At 35.4% G+C, this 13866-nt stretch overlaps 1 protein-coding gene across 1 annotated transcript in view; it reads right to left on the bottom strand.

The window, feature by feature from the left end:
• LOC134659597 (protein neuralized) overlaps positions 1–8295 on the bottom strand; it is a 46441-nt gene extending 38146 nt beyond the window's left edge. The window contains exon 1 of the mRNA XM_063515269.1: positions 7678–8295. Coding sequence (XP_063371339.1) covers positions 7678–7876 — 199 coding nt within the window. The 5' untranslated portion in view covers positions 7877–8295. The remainder of the gene's footprint in view (positions 1–7677) is intronic.
• Positions 8296–13866: the final 5571 nt, after the last annotated feature.

The following is a 13866-nucleotide window of genomic DNA, read 5'->3' as shown; positions in this document are numbered from 1 at the left end:
CTTACTAAAGGATTACTTGTTATTTTCAAGATATGAGAATTTATAGTTAGAAAATGATTAAATCGCTTCCTTGTTTCATTTAATACCGGAAATATAACAAAACATATATTTACTACCAGCAAATAAAAAAATACAAACTTTTTCGGGCCACGATGATGCGAAACAACATTAGGTATATCCTGACTAATTAGAAGCGGACACCGCAGCCTATCTTGCGATGCCAATGACCAAAAATACATATAAGTGGGTTTTCTAACATTTTGATAAAGACAAAATGCGTTACAAGTCTTCCATTAATATTCTAACGTATAATAGCTAACTATAAAATCTAAATATACATCGTAACATTCATTCTTAATCAAAACAATCAGCATAAAACTTAACGATACTTATAATCTTATTGACGATAACCGATCACATCACTAGCATAAGTGTAACCCCGAAACACTCATAGTTGCTACTATCGCGAGACCAGGTTACACTAGTGATGTGCAGAGTTTGTGAATTAGATACCAGATGCCAGATACCGGAACCGTAACGTTGCGTGCATCTCCCACGACCCGGTGACCCCTTGTGTGGAGTTATAGACAAGTGGCATAGAGTATATACTCGTAATAGAGTGCTAGAGCTTGAATTTATGGACCGCCTTTGATTTATCGTAAGTTTCAGACGATTCTTGGGCCGTGACGTCGATATTTATGATTCAGTTTAATAAGATATGTTATTATTGTGTTGGAGACTGGTAGAAATTTACTGTTTACGCGTTGACATGACATGACTCTCTCGTTATATTTAGAAGCGACACCTCTAATGACAATTTAAGGCCTGTGCACACCGGCTGCGTGAGCGTAGACAAATGTTTCAGCCGCATCAGCGCGCATGCACACGCCACGTAATCAGTGTGCACAGGCCTAACCAAAATCAAAACACAAATTCGGCACAAAAAAGCGGAAAAATAACAAAAACTACAAACGGGAACGATTTGTAATCGAAAATGCAGAAAATTACATTGAAAATATCTTATTACGCATTCAAAAATCTACCAATTTAGTAGTTTAATTAAAACACGGCAACATTATCAAACATGGAATTGAAATTTTGAATTTGGAATCACGCGTTCAAGATTCCATTCTCCGTTCTCACGATCATTAGCCTTTGATTTGTGTAGTTTCATTGCACCGTAACTCTTATCACTACTGAAATAAAGTCTTAATTCGGTGAACGTGAACTGGACTTCGGGAGGCTGATGGGAATTTTCAAATTTGGAATTTGGTTTTTACTTTTTCTTTTTTAAGTTTCGTCTGTCTGCTAATTTGTTAGTTTTTAAGTCTTGGTTATAGTCTGGCCAGTTATTCGTGTCTGGTGTTCCTGAGTAGCTGAAATGCACTTTTTTTTAAACGAGAACCTTTCCTATACTTTCTTACACGTAACCTATAGAAAAAAGTTCCACGTTTAATTTACAATACAATTTAGCAACGTCTGTTATGTAAGTTTGACATTTAACGGTCGAATTTCAAACCGATAAGGCACTTAAACGTTTGATAAACGATACTTCATTCATGCGTTTCGTTCCAAGAAATTCAAAAATATCCGTTGCACAATTTCAAGTAAAACCACATATCTCAAAAAAATACTGGCCATTACAGAAAAAATACAAAGATGCTGGCTGGTTTTAAGAAAGAGCCGTTTTAAGAAAAAAATCATCAGCTGTTACCTTACACCTTGCCGCGTGCCGTTGTGAAATTGATACTTGTAATTCAGGAATAAGACTGAAATTTCATCGTACGATTACCATTTTGTTTACACCTTTTGCGAGAAATATTCCCAATTGAATTTGAGACTTGTTCGTTGAGTGCAAGGTTGATTTTTGCTTGAGATTTATTTAAGGCAGCTGTTTCTAGTATGGGTACAATAATTTAGTTCGGGTGATCGTTTGGGATTCTAGTTGGGCTCAAATGGTTCCTTATAAAGGTTTATTGTGAAATATACGGGTATTGAACATCTTTAAGAGAAACGCTTAGGTATTGGTTAATGTAAACCTATAGATGAAATAATATTTAGGTATGTATGTACTAAGAAAAAATATAATTAACACGATAAAAAAAATCGTATCCAAAACACTACAGTTCAATTTTATTTATTTAGACCTTAGAAAAGCCTTTTATTTTAATAAGGCTTAAATTACTTTTCTTAATTCCAAACTTGAATTCGGAACCTTCCTCTATTCCATTAAAGTTCAAAATTCGATTTGTCCTTTTAAATTATCCTCATCAGGACATCGGGACTTAAATATTTTAAGTACTAAAGTAGAAATACGTTACCCGTTTTTTTCGAAAGCGTAGCAAAGGAGCAATAATCTCTTATCAGAAAGCACACATTTTTTTCTACCAGGATCCATGTCTTATCTGCGAATTGTGTGCGTCCCTTTCTATCCTGCAACGTTTGTATAGCGCCGTCTCGATCGCACGCGTTTCCAAACGTCAGCTGTTGCAACGGGACCGTGCGCTCGCGCAGGTCAGGGCTGTCGCTAAAGTGTAGTAAGTATGTTTTTTACAAAAAGATTTTTTTTTGTTTAACATCTAAGAATATAGGAAAATAAATTTTGTTTTTAATCATTACTGCACTGACAATAAAAAAAAAAATTGCATTGCTAAATTGCTATAACAAAAAATATCAAGTTTTTTTTTAAGTTTAAATTTTTAATAAGCATTGTTATTTTAATTAGTAATTTCTTATGTACCAATAACAATACATCTAAAGTATTAGAAACAAGTTAGAAACGTAATCCGCGGTTATCGTTATACAAATTCCTACATAATAATCATGTACAAAATTCCATTCACCCCAATTATTTGTAAAAGCTAAAACTCAGGTTAATAGCTCTTGTATGACTAAGTGCATTTAACTCGATGAGCTGTAATGTGACGTCATGACCATAAATCTTTAACTATTATGACGTCATCGATAATCAATTTTCTATGAATCCCTTCACTTATGGGCATAGAACTTTAGTTATAAGAAGTGATGTAATTAATAATGGATCGGTTACTAATGAGTTCGACGTGGCTTTTGTGTCATTAAAGAAAGGCTTCATCGGTTCTAAGAACAAAGACCTATTACATTTAAAGGATTAACGACTAATGAGTTACCTATGCAATACTAATGATGATGGCATTTACTTGTGTTTTGTGTTGTGTAACTTTCCTTGAATGTAATAATTTTGATTTTTTTTTATCGTAATTTAAATACTTATATTGTAATTTTAGTGTTATATTTTTATCAATATTTTTACCATACTTATTGGTAGTTACAGCAATTTAAAAAACATGTATAATTTAAAGTTAATTGTAAAACTAGGCGGTGTCAACCCTAACTCTAAGGGTAGTCAGCTGCCTCTAAGAGGCTCGAAACAGCTGTGCATTGTGTTTTTATGTCGATCCAAGTCGATTGTCGACATGTCGACCTTCCGGAGTAAATAGTGTAGCGAATGATCCCTACATATGCCATTGTTTACTTACACTGTTAACTAACAGTTCGTAAACCTTATTACAAAAGGCATAAGGTCCACCGATGGACAGTTATGAGTGTCGCTGTTTGTATAACCTCTAGCCGCCCAGAGACCTATAAAAAGGTCTCCTGTTCCATTCTAATTTGAACTTTGTGTTGACAAAATAAAATTTCATTTTGCTTGGCAAGGTTTGACGTAAGGTCGGCTAGGGGATATAAACGAGTTTGGAGACAATGTACATTAGTGTATGTGTGCAGGTATGTACAGTCAGCAGCAATAGTTGCTAAGCGGGCGAGGTGTTCAAAATGATCTTGACGCGACTTTATTGTTAAGAGAATAAGAGCAGTATAGTTGTGGATGAAACAACGCACCATAATTACCTGATCTGCCACTTTGAAATAATTTTCAAAATAGAGATGTATCACAGTTTGCGTTCAAAAGTATCTATCACGATCTACTCTTATTCTACATATCTACCTACATATATCCCATTTTGCGAAACGCTGTCACGTCCTCACGTCGCTAAGTTGGTGAAATATGCGATGGCTAAAGATTCTAAAAGAAAAAGAAGAAAAAAATAGTAGAGCTTCCTTAAAAAATGCGATTTTCAACGATAGATTACGTCTAAACCAACTTGGCACTGACTTGAACAGAACAAAGTGAGGCGTGTCATTATATTACATACAGGGATATTTTAAGCATATACCGCCTCAAATGTAAAACGTGAACCATTACCCATTAGTCTATGGTCGTAGAATAGACAATCGACACGTCTCACGAGCGGGAGGCACGAGCGTCACGCGATCGCGTAATCACGTTTTAAATCGATGAATATACTAATTATTTGTATTTGAATCCGTAAGGTAAGTATGCACCAAATAATAAAACGCGATCTCTAGAACTGTGTCGTATCCACAATTATTAGTTGGTCAAAGTCAAACCAATTTGTCAGCCTAAGACCCAGGAAAACAATACTCATCCTTCTTTTTTGGGTGCTAGTACTAGTGTAAGACAGAGATAGTATGATTCTCGCTGTCTATGTTTGAAATGAGACAGTCCTTTGACAAATTATATAAGACCGCCGTCTGACTTCTGATCCCTTTAGTGGATAGTAGTTCCAAGGGTATTCGTGGGCTTAAGAGCCAACAGGAGTGGTCATTTCTCCATACAAACGTACTCGACTGTTTCCTCCGTGGGTTTTGAAGCTAGAGCAATGATTTTTTTCAACACAGATTAATATTGTCAATATCTGTGTCGGACCGTTTTGCTTTTTTTGATATTTTTGTTTTTTAAGGCGCTAGAGCCCTTCAAAAATGGCCTAATTGACTATGCCGCAATGAGAGGCGCGCTATCAAAACTTATATCAATTAGCCAAAAAAGCAAAACGGTCCGACACAGATAATGTCATAATCATTTAGATTTCCAAATTTGGTTACGATTGGTTAAGTTTTGGAGGAGGAAACAGTCGAGTACGAAACCTCGATTTTTGAGATTTTTACGCAGGATTTTTCGCCTTGTCCTTATTGCACTAGTTTTAGGAGCCGCTTCCGTTAGCGAGACGGGTATATTTACCTAAAATATTTAAATCTCAGCTCCTGTTGGCTCTTAAAGAAACCCGATGTTGCCAGGGTGCAAAGGAACACCAACCACTACAAGGATCAGAAGTCAAAACTTCGGTCTAATAATTAGGCATACGATACGACACAGTTCTGATCCTGCGGGCTCAGCACGGTTCCATTTTTATCGACTATCACTATGCCCGTCACTTTCGCACTTACAAACTTGCTACTAGGGCTGGTCTATAAGTGACAAATGACAAAGTGCGGAAACGCCTACACACACATAAATTGTATATGAAAATATGACTTTTATAACAGAACTCCCAAACATTTTCACTGCAAAACATGTAGAGTTTATTAGTATGTCTGTTTGTCTTTACAGAAGTGATTTAAGTTAGATCTAGTAAAGTAAAGCTACTATATTTACAACGAAATATTTTGTTATTCCTATCTTGTCAGACATCACGGCGATGATGTAGAAAAATCCAGTAAATGCATCTTTAAATAACATATATACTCGTAAAGATAAGATTAAGCTTATGTTGTTTTCAGAATTAAAAACGTAGGTATGTCTTGTATGTTCTATTGTAAATTTGTAACCAATGCTTGAGAAAAAAAAACACGACTTCAAACAATAATTGTCCGTTAAAAGTCAGAACATCTGTGATTTGAAACAAAAGAGCGAAACAATACAAGCTATTTAAAAATAACCACCAGATGTTCTATTTTCAAATTCGAAAACGGAACACAAAGCCGGAAGTCTTTAGTCTATGGACTAAAGGAACTTTAAACTGCCAGATGGGATCACTTGTCAATTTCTGTAGTTACATTTGGACTGCATTTTGCAGCAGTTAAAGTCTATTTTAGCATGTTTTTCGGATGTGAGGTACGACGTTTGATAAGTAAGCGGATATTACGTGAAACTTGCGAGTTTCTGGTTATTACCTTCTGCCAGATGTCGAATTTTTTGTGTAATTACTAAGTCTGGGCTGGAGTTGTGGTGAACAATAATAAATGTATGCAAGAGAATTGCAGTACAATGCATTGGAAATTTACATAATTATATATTCAAATTTATGGTCAAGTGTAGAGAACTAGAGAAGTGACTCAAGTGACCTCCCCTCCATTTTAAATGATTTTCTTTGCAGGGGTGAGGGGTGAGCTGCATTGGGTGCATTTAAAATACATATCTCACACACACAAGCTGATAAAATGACAGACAGGACATTAATTTTGAGGAATGTTTTTTTAAAAAGGTTTATTTTGTGTCATTAAAATTTTGCTATTTATCGTCGTTGCAATTGTAACTTCCGAGTCCGCTATGTGCTCAATTTTCAAAAACCAAAGTAAAGCTACAAGTGTTATTTGAAAAAAGTTCAGACCTAAAGTGACATTCGATGGAACTTGCTATTAACTACCTACCTATGTAAACAAAAGTCACTAGTAAATTCATCATTCAGAGACAATTTCAATAAGGCACTTTGTTTACATAGTTATCAAGTTCTATAGAATGACACTTTAGTGACATTTACAAGAGAAACGGTTTTATAGTATAGGTATGTGTCTTTCCATCACAGAAGGGTCCTTAAAGTGCAATAAGGACGTTTCCATCTTAAAATACAACAGAAATTCTGATAGAAACGTCCTTATTGCAGATGAAGCTCAGCTTCTTTAATGAAAAGCCACATTTTATTTTAAGTAGTATAGTGCATGCCACATAATAAACTAGGTACCGTATTTTGCATTTCCAAGTTAAAATTAAATAACAAAAACGCAAGGTGTTTTAACAGCTGTCAGATTAAGACAAAATAAAAAAACTAAATTATTATGGGCAGATGTCGCGTGCCGCCGACAAAATTACATTTGCCGGTGGCCGACAACAGAATCAGCTGAAGTGCGTACAAAGCAAAATACTGAAGTATGACTACTAGCGCTCTCACGACTGCAAATATAACATTGTATAAATAACGGCAATTAAAAGAACGAATTCAATTCCAAACTTAAATTCGGTGGCGAAATTAGGATTTGCAGTTTTCTTTATACAAAATCAAGTACAGTGGCGCCGCTACCGACGGCAAAAGTAACTTTGTAACATAACGACAAATTAGAACAATTTAAATTGAATTCACTTACCGGAACGCTTCAAGTAAAGTGCCATAACTATAAAATTGCAATATTTGGATTTGAGTCACTTTTAATTGAGACTGAATCACTAATTAATATTATTTTTAAAATGCATTACGAATATTAAAAGCGGAATGGCGTGCGGTGTTCTTTGATGCAATATGGTTTTTGTAACAGTTTGGTAGGTAGTATAAAGAATCCATTTCAGATAATGACGCTTTATACATGTTTGGAGGTAGGTGAATTTAATTTCGTATTATGTGTAAGTTAGATAATAAGTATTCGTAGTGGTGCGTATTCATTTAAAATTTTGAGTAATAATTTCGTTATTTTGTTTAAAAAAATTGTTCCAACTCCATATTATTATGTAATTAATTATAATAATTATTTGCTATATTTCTCATAGATATGTTAGAAGTTGGTAATATAATGTATGAGCTTTTTACTTTCATAACAACAAAAAAAAAAAACAAAATAATCGCTCACCCAATCCAATCTTCTTCTTAATCTTCTTAAGCACCTTCATCTTGCCCCCCTTTTTGTCCTTAACGGGGGTGGTTTCGGGCTCCAAAGCCATCGGAGGCAGCACCAACGTCTGCGGGGGCAAATGCGAAGCCCTAGGGCACGCGGGGCAGTGGCAAGCGCCCCTAGCCTGCCGTACGCTCATACAACTGACACCCATCATTGTTACAGATCAAAACATAGGTCCATACACAAAGTTTGAGAAATTCCAAATCCAAACGGCACAACGAACGCACTTTGTTAAAAAAAAATTAAAACACTTATTTAAATGAAAGTTCTAAATACAAAATTCGAACGACGAACGCGGCGAAGCTATGACGCGTCGACGTCCGTCCAGCACGGGCCCTACTGGCGGAGTGACGCTCGCTTGCGTGAAATGTTCAGGGGAGCGATGCGCGCGCAGAACAGCACGGCGCTAAAACAGCGTAAGTATGTTTCATGATAAATTGAGTTAGGTCATTTTTAGATTTATTGTGTATTTTGTAATTCCCTTAGTGTATAGTGACGTATGTGTATTGTTATTTAGGTTGGTATATGCCGTTTGACTATGAGGGAGAGAATGGCAGATGTAACGCTCCCATTGAGCTGCAAGTACTCATACTCATTTGAGTTATACTATCACTGTTGATTGTTGATAGACATGAAACTGTAATATGTATTTTATACTATACATATATGTAATAAAATAACTTGAAACATTTAAATGTTTCAAGCCAAAAGTTTGCAAAGAAACTTAACCTCATAAGTCCCTGCGTACTTGTACTGTACAAGTACAAATTAAATTCGCGGTTTGAAATCTTAGAAATAAAAGAAATTTCCAAATTCAAAAGCGCAAAAATTTTGTACTTAAAAAAATCACAGCTGAGCCAAAATTTTTATTACCATTCAGACTATTCAGTTACCATTTTTCATAGGCTTTGTATGACGGTAGCAGAATGGAAGGAAAGAAAATTGTATGATATTATTAGGACACATTTTCTTTCCTTTTAGTATCGAGAGGCTCGTGATTTTGAGTAGGCATAACATAAAAAAATCTCAAATTTGAACAAAGATGGCCCTTTTATGTTACCTAGATTAGATTTAGTACTTGAATAGCGCCTTATTTCACATTCCATTGTTAATCTCTAATCTCTACTTTCTGGTCTAGGCCTCAGATCCAGTATCTACTTACTTAAAGTCTATTTTTTTATTCGGTAGACTGAAATGACAGTTAATAGTATGAAATGACATTTCATGTTCATACTATTAACTGTCATTTCAGTCTACCGAATAAAAAAGACTTATGTTAAATGACAGTTAATAGTATGAAATTACATTTCATGTTCATACTATTAACTGTCATTTCAGTCTACCGAATAAAAAAATAGACTTTAGGCTTAAAATTGGCACCAAGTGCCATAATTGACAATAAGCAATGACATACCATTGGTACAATTGAACAATAATGATAATGGCGTAAGCGTTAGGAGCGGATGTGAACAATTTATATTTAGTCTATGATTGTTTCAGTTTCTGGGTGATCCAGGTTGTAGGAATTTTGTGTGTAAAACTTCTACTCGCTCTAATTTCTTAGTATTACAATTTGTAACAATAAAAACTAGTACCAGACAGAAATATGTTACTTGAAACTTGAACGTTTATGTTAACGGGGCTGGCCGGTCGAAGTATTTAGTAAATGGCGCGGTAATTTTTTTGTCTTTTTAATGCCCTGGATGCCAGCCCTTTAAGCCATGTAACACCTCTGGAGTAGCAGGCGTCCATAGGCTACGGTGACTGCTTACCATCAGGCGGCCCGTATGCTTGTTTGTCACCAATGTGGTATTATAAAAAAAGCCAAATCTATAGAAAAAGGGCAAGCTATGATGGCGCCATCTATGCAGCCTTTGACAGTTGCCAACCCCATTCTGAATTTCGTTTTATAATGTGAGCGTAACTTCCGATTTTATGGCGGCGGCTTGGTTCCCTATAAACGTTTGTCGATGGCGATATGGATAAATAAATAGTAAACGTATAGGTATAGCATTTTGCTTATCTTATCATTTCAATTTATAATGTTGATAGCTAATAAATCACTTCGATTTGTATTAACGATGTGAACACACTCATTAGTAGATATCATTAATTTGCTAGTTATGTTTGAGTGTTAATGTGATTATTTTAATTAATTGCAATTTAGTATTTACTTTATATAATTGTTTCACATAAAACAGTTAACTTTATCTGTCACACTCACTTTTGTACATTAAAACGTCCATTTAGAACAGTGGTTCCTAACCTCGGGGTAATTACCCCCCTGGGGGTAAAACTGGTATTTTACGGGGGTAATATAATAAGCTAACCTAATATAACAATACAACAAACGTACACGTTTTATTTTTTATTACCATTGGGAGGAGGGGTAAAATCAGGTTCCTTAGTTAGTCATAGGGGCATGAAGTTATATTTTTTAAACTGGAGCGAGTTGTCACTTTTTTTGCCATACTAATTTGAACCTTATCACCGAGACAGAAAGTTGTTCGTACCAGACTAGAGAAAACGGTCCACTTGAGATAGAAAAACCCGAGCCCTGTGTCTCACTCGCACATGTTGCCAATGTTAAAAAGATACCATTGTGGTAGAAATTATATCATTAAACTACTGAATTTAATTACCTTCTTATACAATTTTAGTGCTATATTCAGATTACAGTTCTGATATATTTTAAGTAATTTGTAAATAATTATGATGCCAATATTATTAACTGATTAAACCAAGCGCATACACAGCAAAAAAAACCTAAATTTTAGTATGGTAGGATTTGTAGTAACTTTAAATATTAATTGGTATCCCCAACTTGATGACATTTCTTCAAAACACGTGAATGCGAAATTTCTTAAAAATTGTGAAGAAATGTTATGTTAAAGGTTGTTGGAGTGAAATAATTGCTAATTGTGGAATATTGTTTCACAAGAAAGCCACAATTATTACATTTTACTATAAAAATACAGGACAACATTGTCAAACTCATTAGGGTGACTATGATGTCGGCACGTTGTGAATCGGTCTCACAGAATTCTTATTATTAACGTAGGTAATGTAAAAGTAAGTTTAACTTAATAGGTATGTCTTTATTTCGGCATGTTTAATTTAAGATTTGTTATAGAATACCTAATTGAAGGGATGTTTACAAAAACAACATAACTGATTAGAGCGGTTGTCATTTTTTTTAAGAACATGTTAATCGTTTCAGGTGTCAACCAGTGTAGTCAGTTATGTTGTTTTTGTAAACATCCCTTCAATTGCCAAAATTAAAAACCAAAGTGCTTAACTCCTTAAACATTACAGACTCTCATTTATACATAATATTTTGTTACGGAAAAGGTGTGTCAAACTGTTTATATATATGCAATCGATTCTTTATAGGTAGGACACATTTCCGTCAATAGAAAAAAGGCACCAACTTTAAAAAAAACGTCATATTTGCTAAACAGATCTTCAATGACGCTTACACTTAAAAAAAGCTGAAGTGGACAAAAGGGAAGCCTACCTTTATGAACATACCATGAGTGAGTGCTAAAGAGCCCGACTACAAATGAAAGAAAAAACCCGACTACTTAAAATTTCACTTTATTTAGAAAATGTCACACCCTACTGATATATTTCATGTTATCCTAATATCCCACATACAGATGTCTTATGGTCACCCTAATTAGAACGAGATGCAGGGCTCTAGTTTGACTTCTCATGTGGACACACTTTTTGGTCAATGTACTCGATCCAGTTTATTAACTCTAAATCCGTGCATAGGGGTAACCGGACTGAAAAGGTTAGGAACCACTGATTTAGAACAATCTTGAAAAAAAAAAGCTTGATGTGTTATTTTTTTCTATTTAATAAAATAAAATAATTAGAGGTAATTATTTATATGCACAAGACAATTTCATGCGAAACAAAGGTAATTTCATTATTATTATTGTAAACTTCAGCCGCAAATGCCAACTGCCAGATGCGCGCGCACCTTGCCGGAGGCTGCGCGTGCGGCGTTTTTGCACTTTGACAGCTGCGGGGTCAAGGAACTCACCAAAATGTGATAGATTTGTATGGAAATCTACACAATACGTATTAGAAGACATAAAATTATTTTCAGAAAATATTTTAGTTGTTTTTATTTCAAGTAGAAACACTACTATATAAATTATAAACTGAAATAAATGTCATATATACTAAGAAAAAGTGACCTAGGCCTCCAGTACCCCAGGCTGGAATCGAACCAGCGTCCTTTGCTATCGCGGAAAGTGTTATTATGTGATGTGATTTCTAATTATATCGTGATATTTAAGGGCTTCTAGCCGAGTCGGCAGTAACCCTGCCTGCTAAGCAGGAGGTCCCGGGTTCGAATCCTGGTAAACACATTTATTTCTGTGTTTATCACAAAAATGTGTTCCTTATAAATTATAATATATTTTTAAATGTAAGAATATAACTTTCGACTTAAAGATGATATGTGACTTGTTTTGTTGATATAATAAATGCTTATCTGCAAATTATTCATATGAAATACATATATAAAGACTTACAAATACATCTTATAGGTACAGTCGCCATCAGATATATTGGAGCGGCCATAGTGTTCACAAAATCTGAACACGCACCGCACTCTAACGCCTTGACAATAGAGGCGTGTTCAGATATTCGTGAGCACCTTGGCCACTCCGATACATCTGATAGCCACTGTAAACGGAATGTGAGTCAGCAACTTACATGTCTGCTTGTAATTGTTACTTCAATAACTCGAATTGCTCTGCCCCCAAGGGGCCCCTAGGACCCTTAATTAGTTTACGGGCCCAATTAGACCCTTGATTAGGTTAACTACATCCGCGGCAAGGGCACGAGCGGGACGGAAGTTTTACAGTTGATTAGTGTTCCGTACCTCAAAAGGAAAAAACGGAACCCTTATAGGATCACTCGTGCGTCTGTGTGTCCATCCCCCCTTTATCTTCGAAAATAATACTGGGTCTAAAACTTTGAAAAAAAAAATATACGAAATAGTTCTTTACCTATAGATGACAGGAAAACCTATTAGAAATGTGGAGTCAAGCGTGAGTCGGACTTAATATACGAAACCCTTGGAACGCGAGTCCGACTCGCACTTGGCCGGTTTTTTAATTATATTTGTTAAGAAATTGTTGTAATAAACAAACCGACGTAAAATACTCAGGCTACAAATCTGTGTGTAAATAAATAAAATTGTTTATTAAAAATTATTACTTTGAATTCCCAACCTAACAAATTGGATATTATGACCTGGGAAATCCGTATTTAATACAAGGTTACACTGGCATTATGGATGTGGGCATGAAGGCCGCTAAGCTGAAATGGGACTGGGCAGGGCACATCTGCCGAATGCACCCAGACCCAGCGCTGGGCCAAATTAGCCACGGACTGGATCCCACAGGATGGATCTCGGGGCAAAGGAAGACCCAAACGGAGATGGCGGGACAACTTTGATACATTCTGTGCGGAGTGGCGGGAGTGTGCATTGGACAGAGTCAAGTGGCGGGAAAGAGGGGAGGCCTTTGCCCAGCAGTAGGACACACTAATAGGCTAATAAAAAAAAATACAAGGTTAATCATAGTATAAGTTAATATAGATGGTCAACCAAATTTTGTCAGTAGAAAAAGGCGGCAAATTTGAAAAATGTAGGCGCGAAGGGATATCGTCCTATAGAAAATTTGAATTTCGCACCTTTTTTTACTGACAAGATTTGGTTGACCAAGTATAGTTACCTATTTAAAATAACGTCTACGTCCAACTTATAAAGAGAATAAAGAATAATGATATGTACCTAATAATACATAGTAAGTAAATCATACTAAAACAAAGCTTAGCTTTTTATAGATTTTCGCACGAAACACTGAAAAATGGAAAAAGGGACGTATGTCACTTTATCAGTCGTCCAAAGTAGTCCTTTACTTTTATTCGTTCATTATTATTATTTTTAAGTTTACTTTGGTACCAAAACTTACTTTTTGCAAAATTACGAAAATTAAACTTATGCGCCTTTTTCACACATGACATTTTTTTGACACCAACTGCATACATCAGCTGTGTACAGTTACGATTTAATTCATATTTCTATTAATTCAAGGTGCATATAGCACGTGCCAGAATTAA

Source organism: Cydia amplana, chromosome 25, assembly GCF_948474715.1.
Source record: "Cydia amplana chromosome 25, ilCydAmpl1.1, whole genome shotgun sequence".
Classification (NCBI taxonomy): Eukaryota; Metazoa; Arthropoda; class Insecta; order Lepidoptera; family Tortricidae; genus Cydia; species Cydia amplana.
This window is presented reverse-complemented; position numbering and strand designations above follow the sequence as displayed.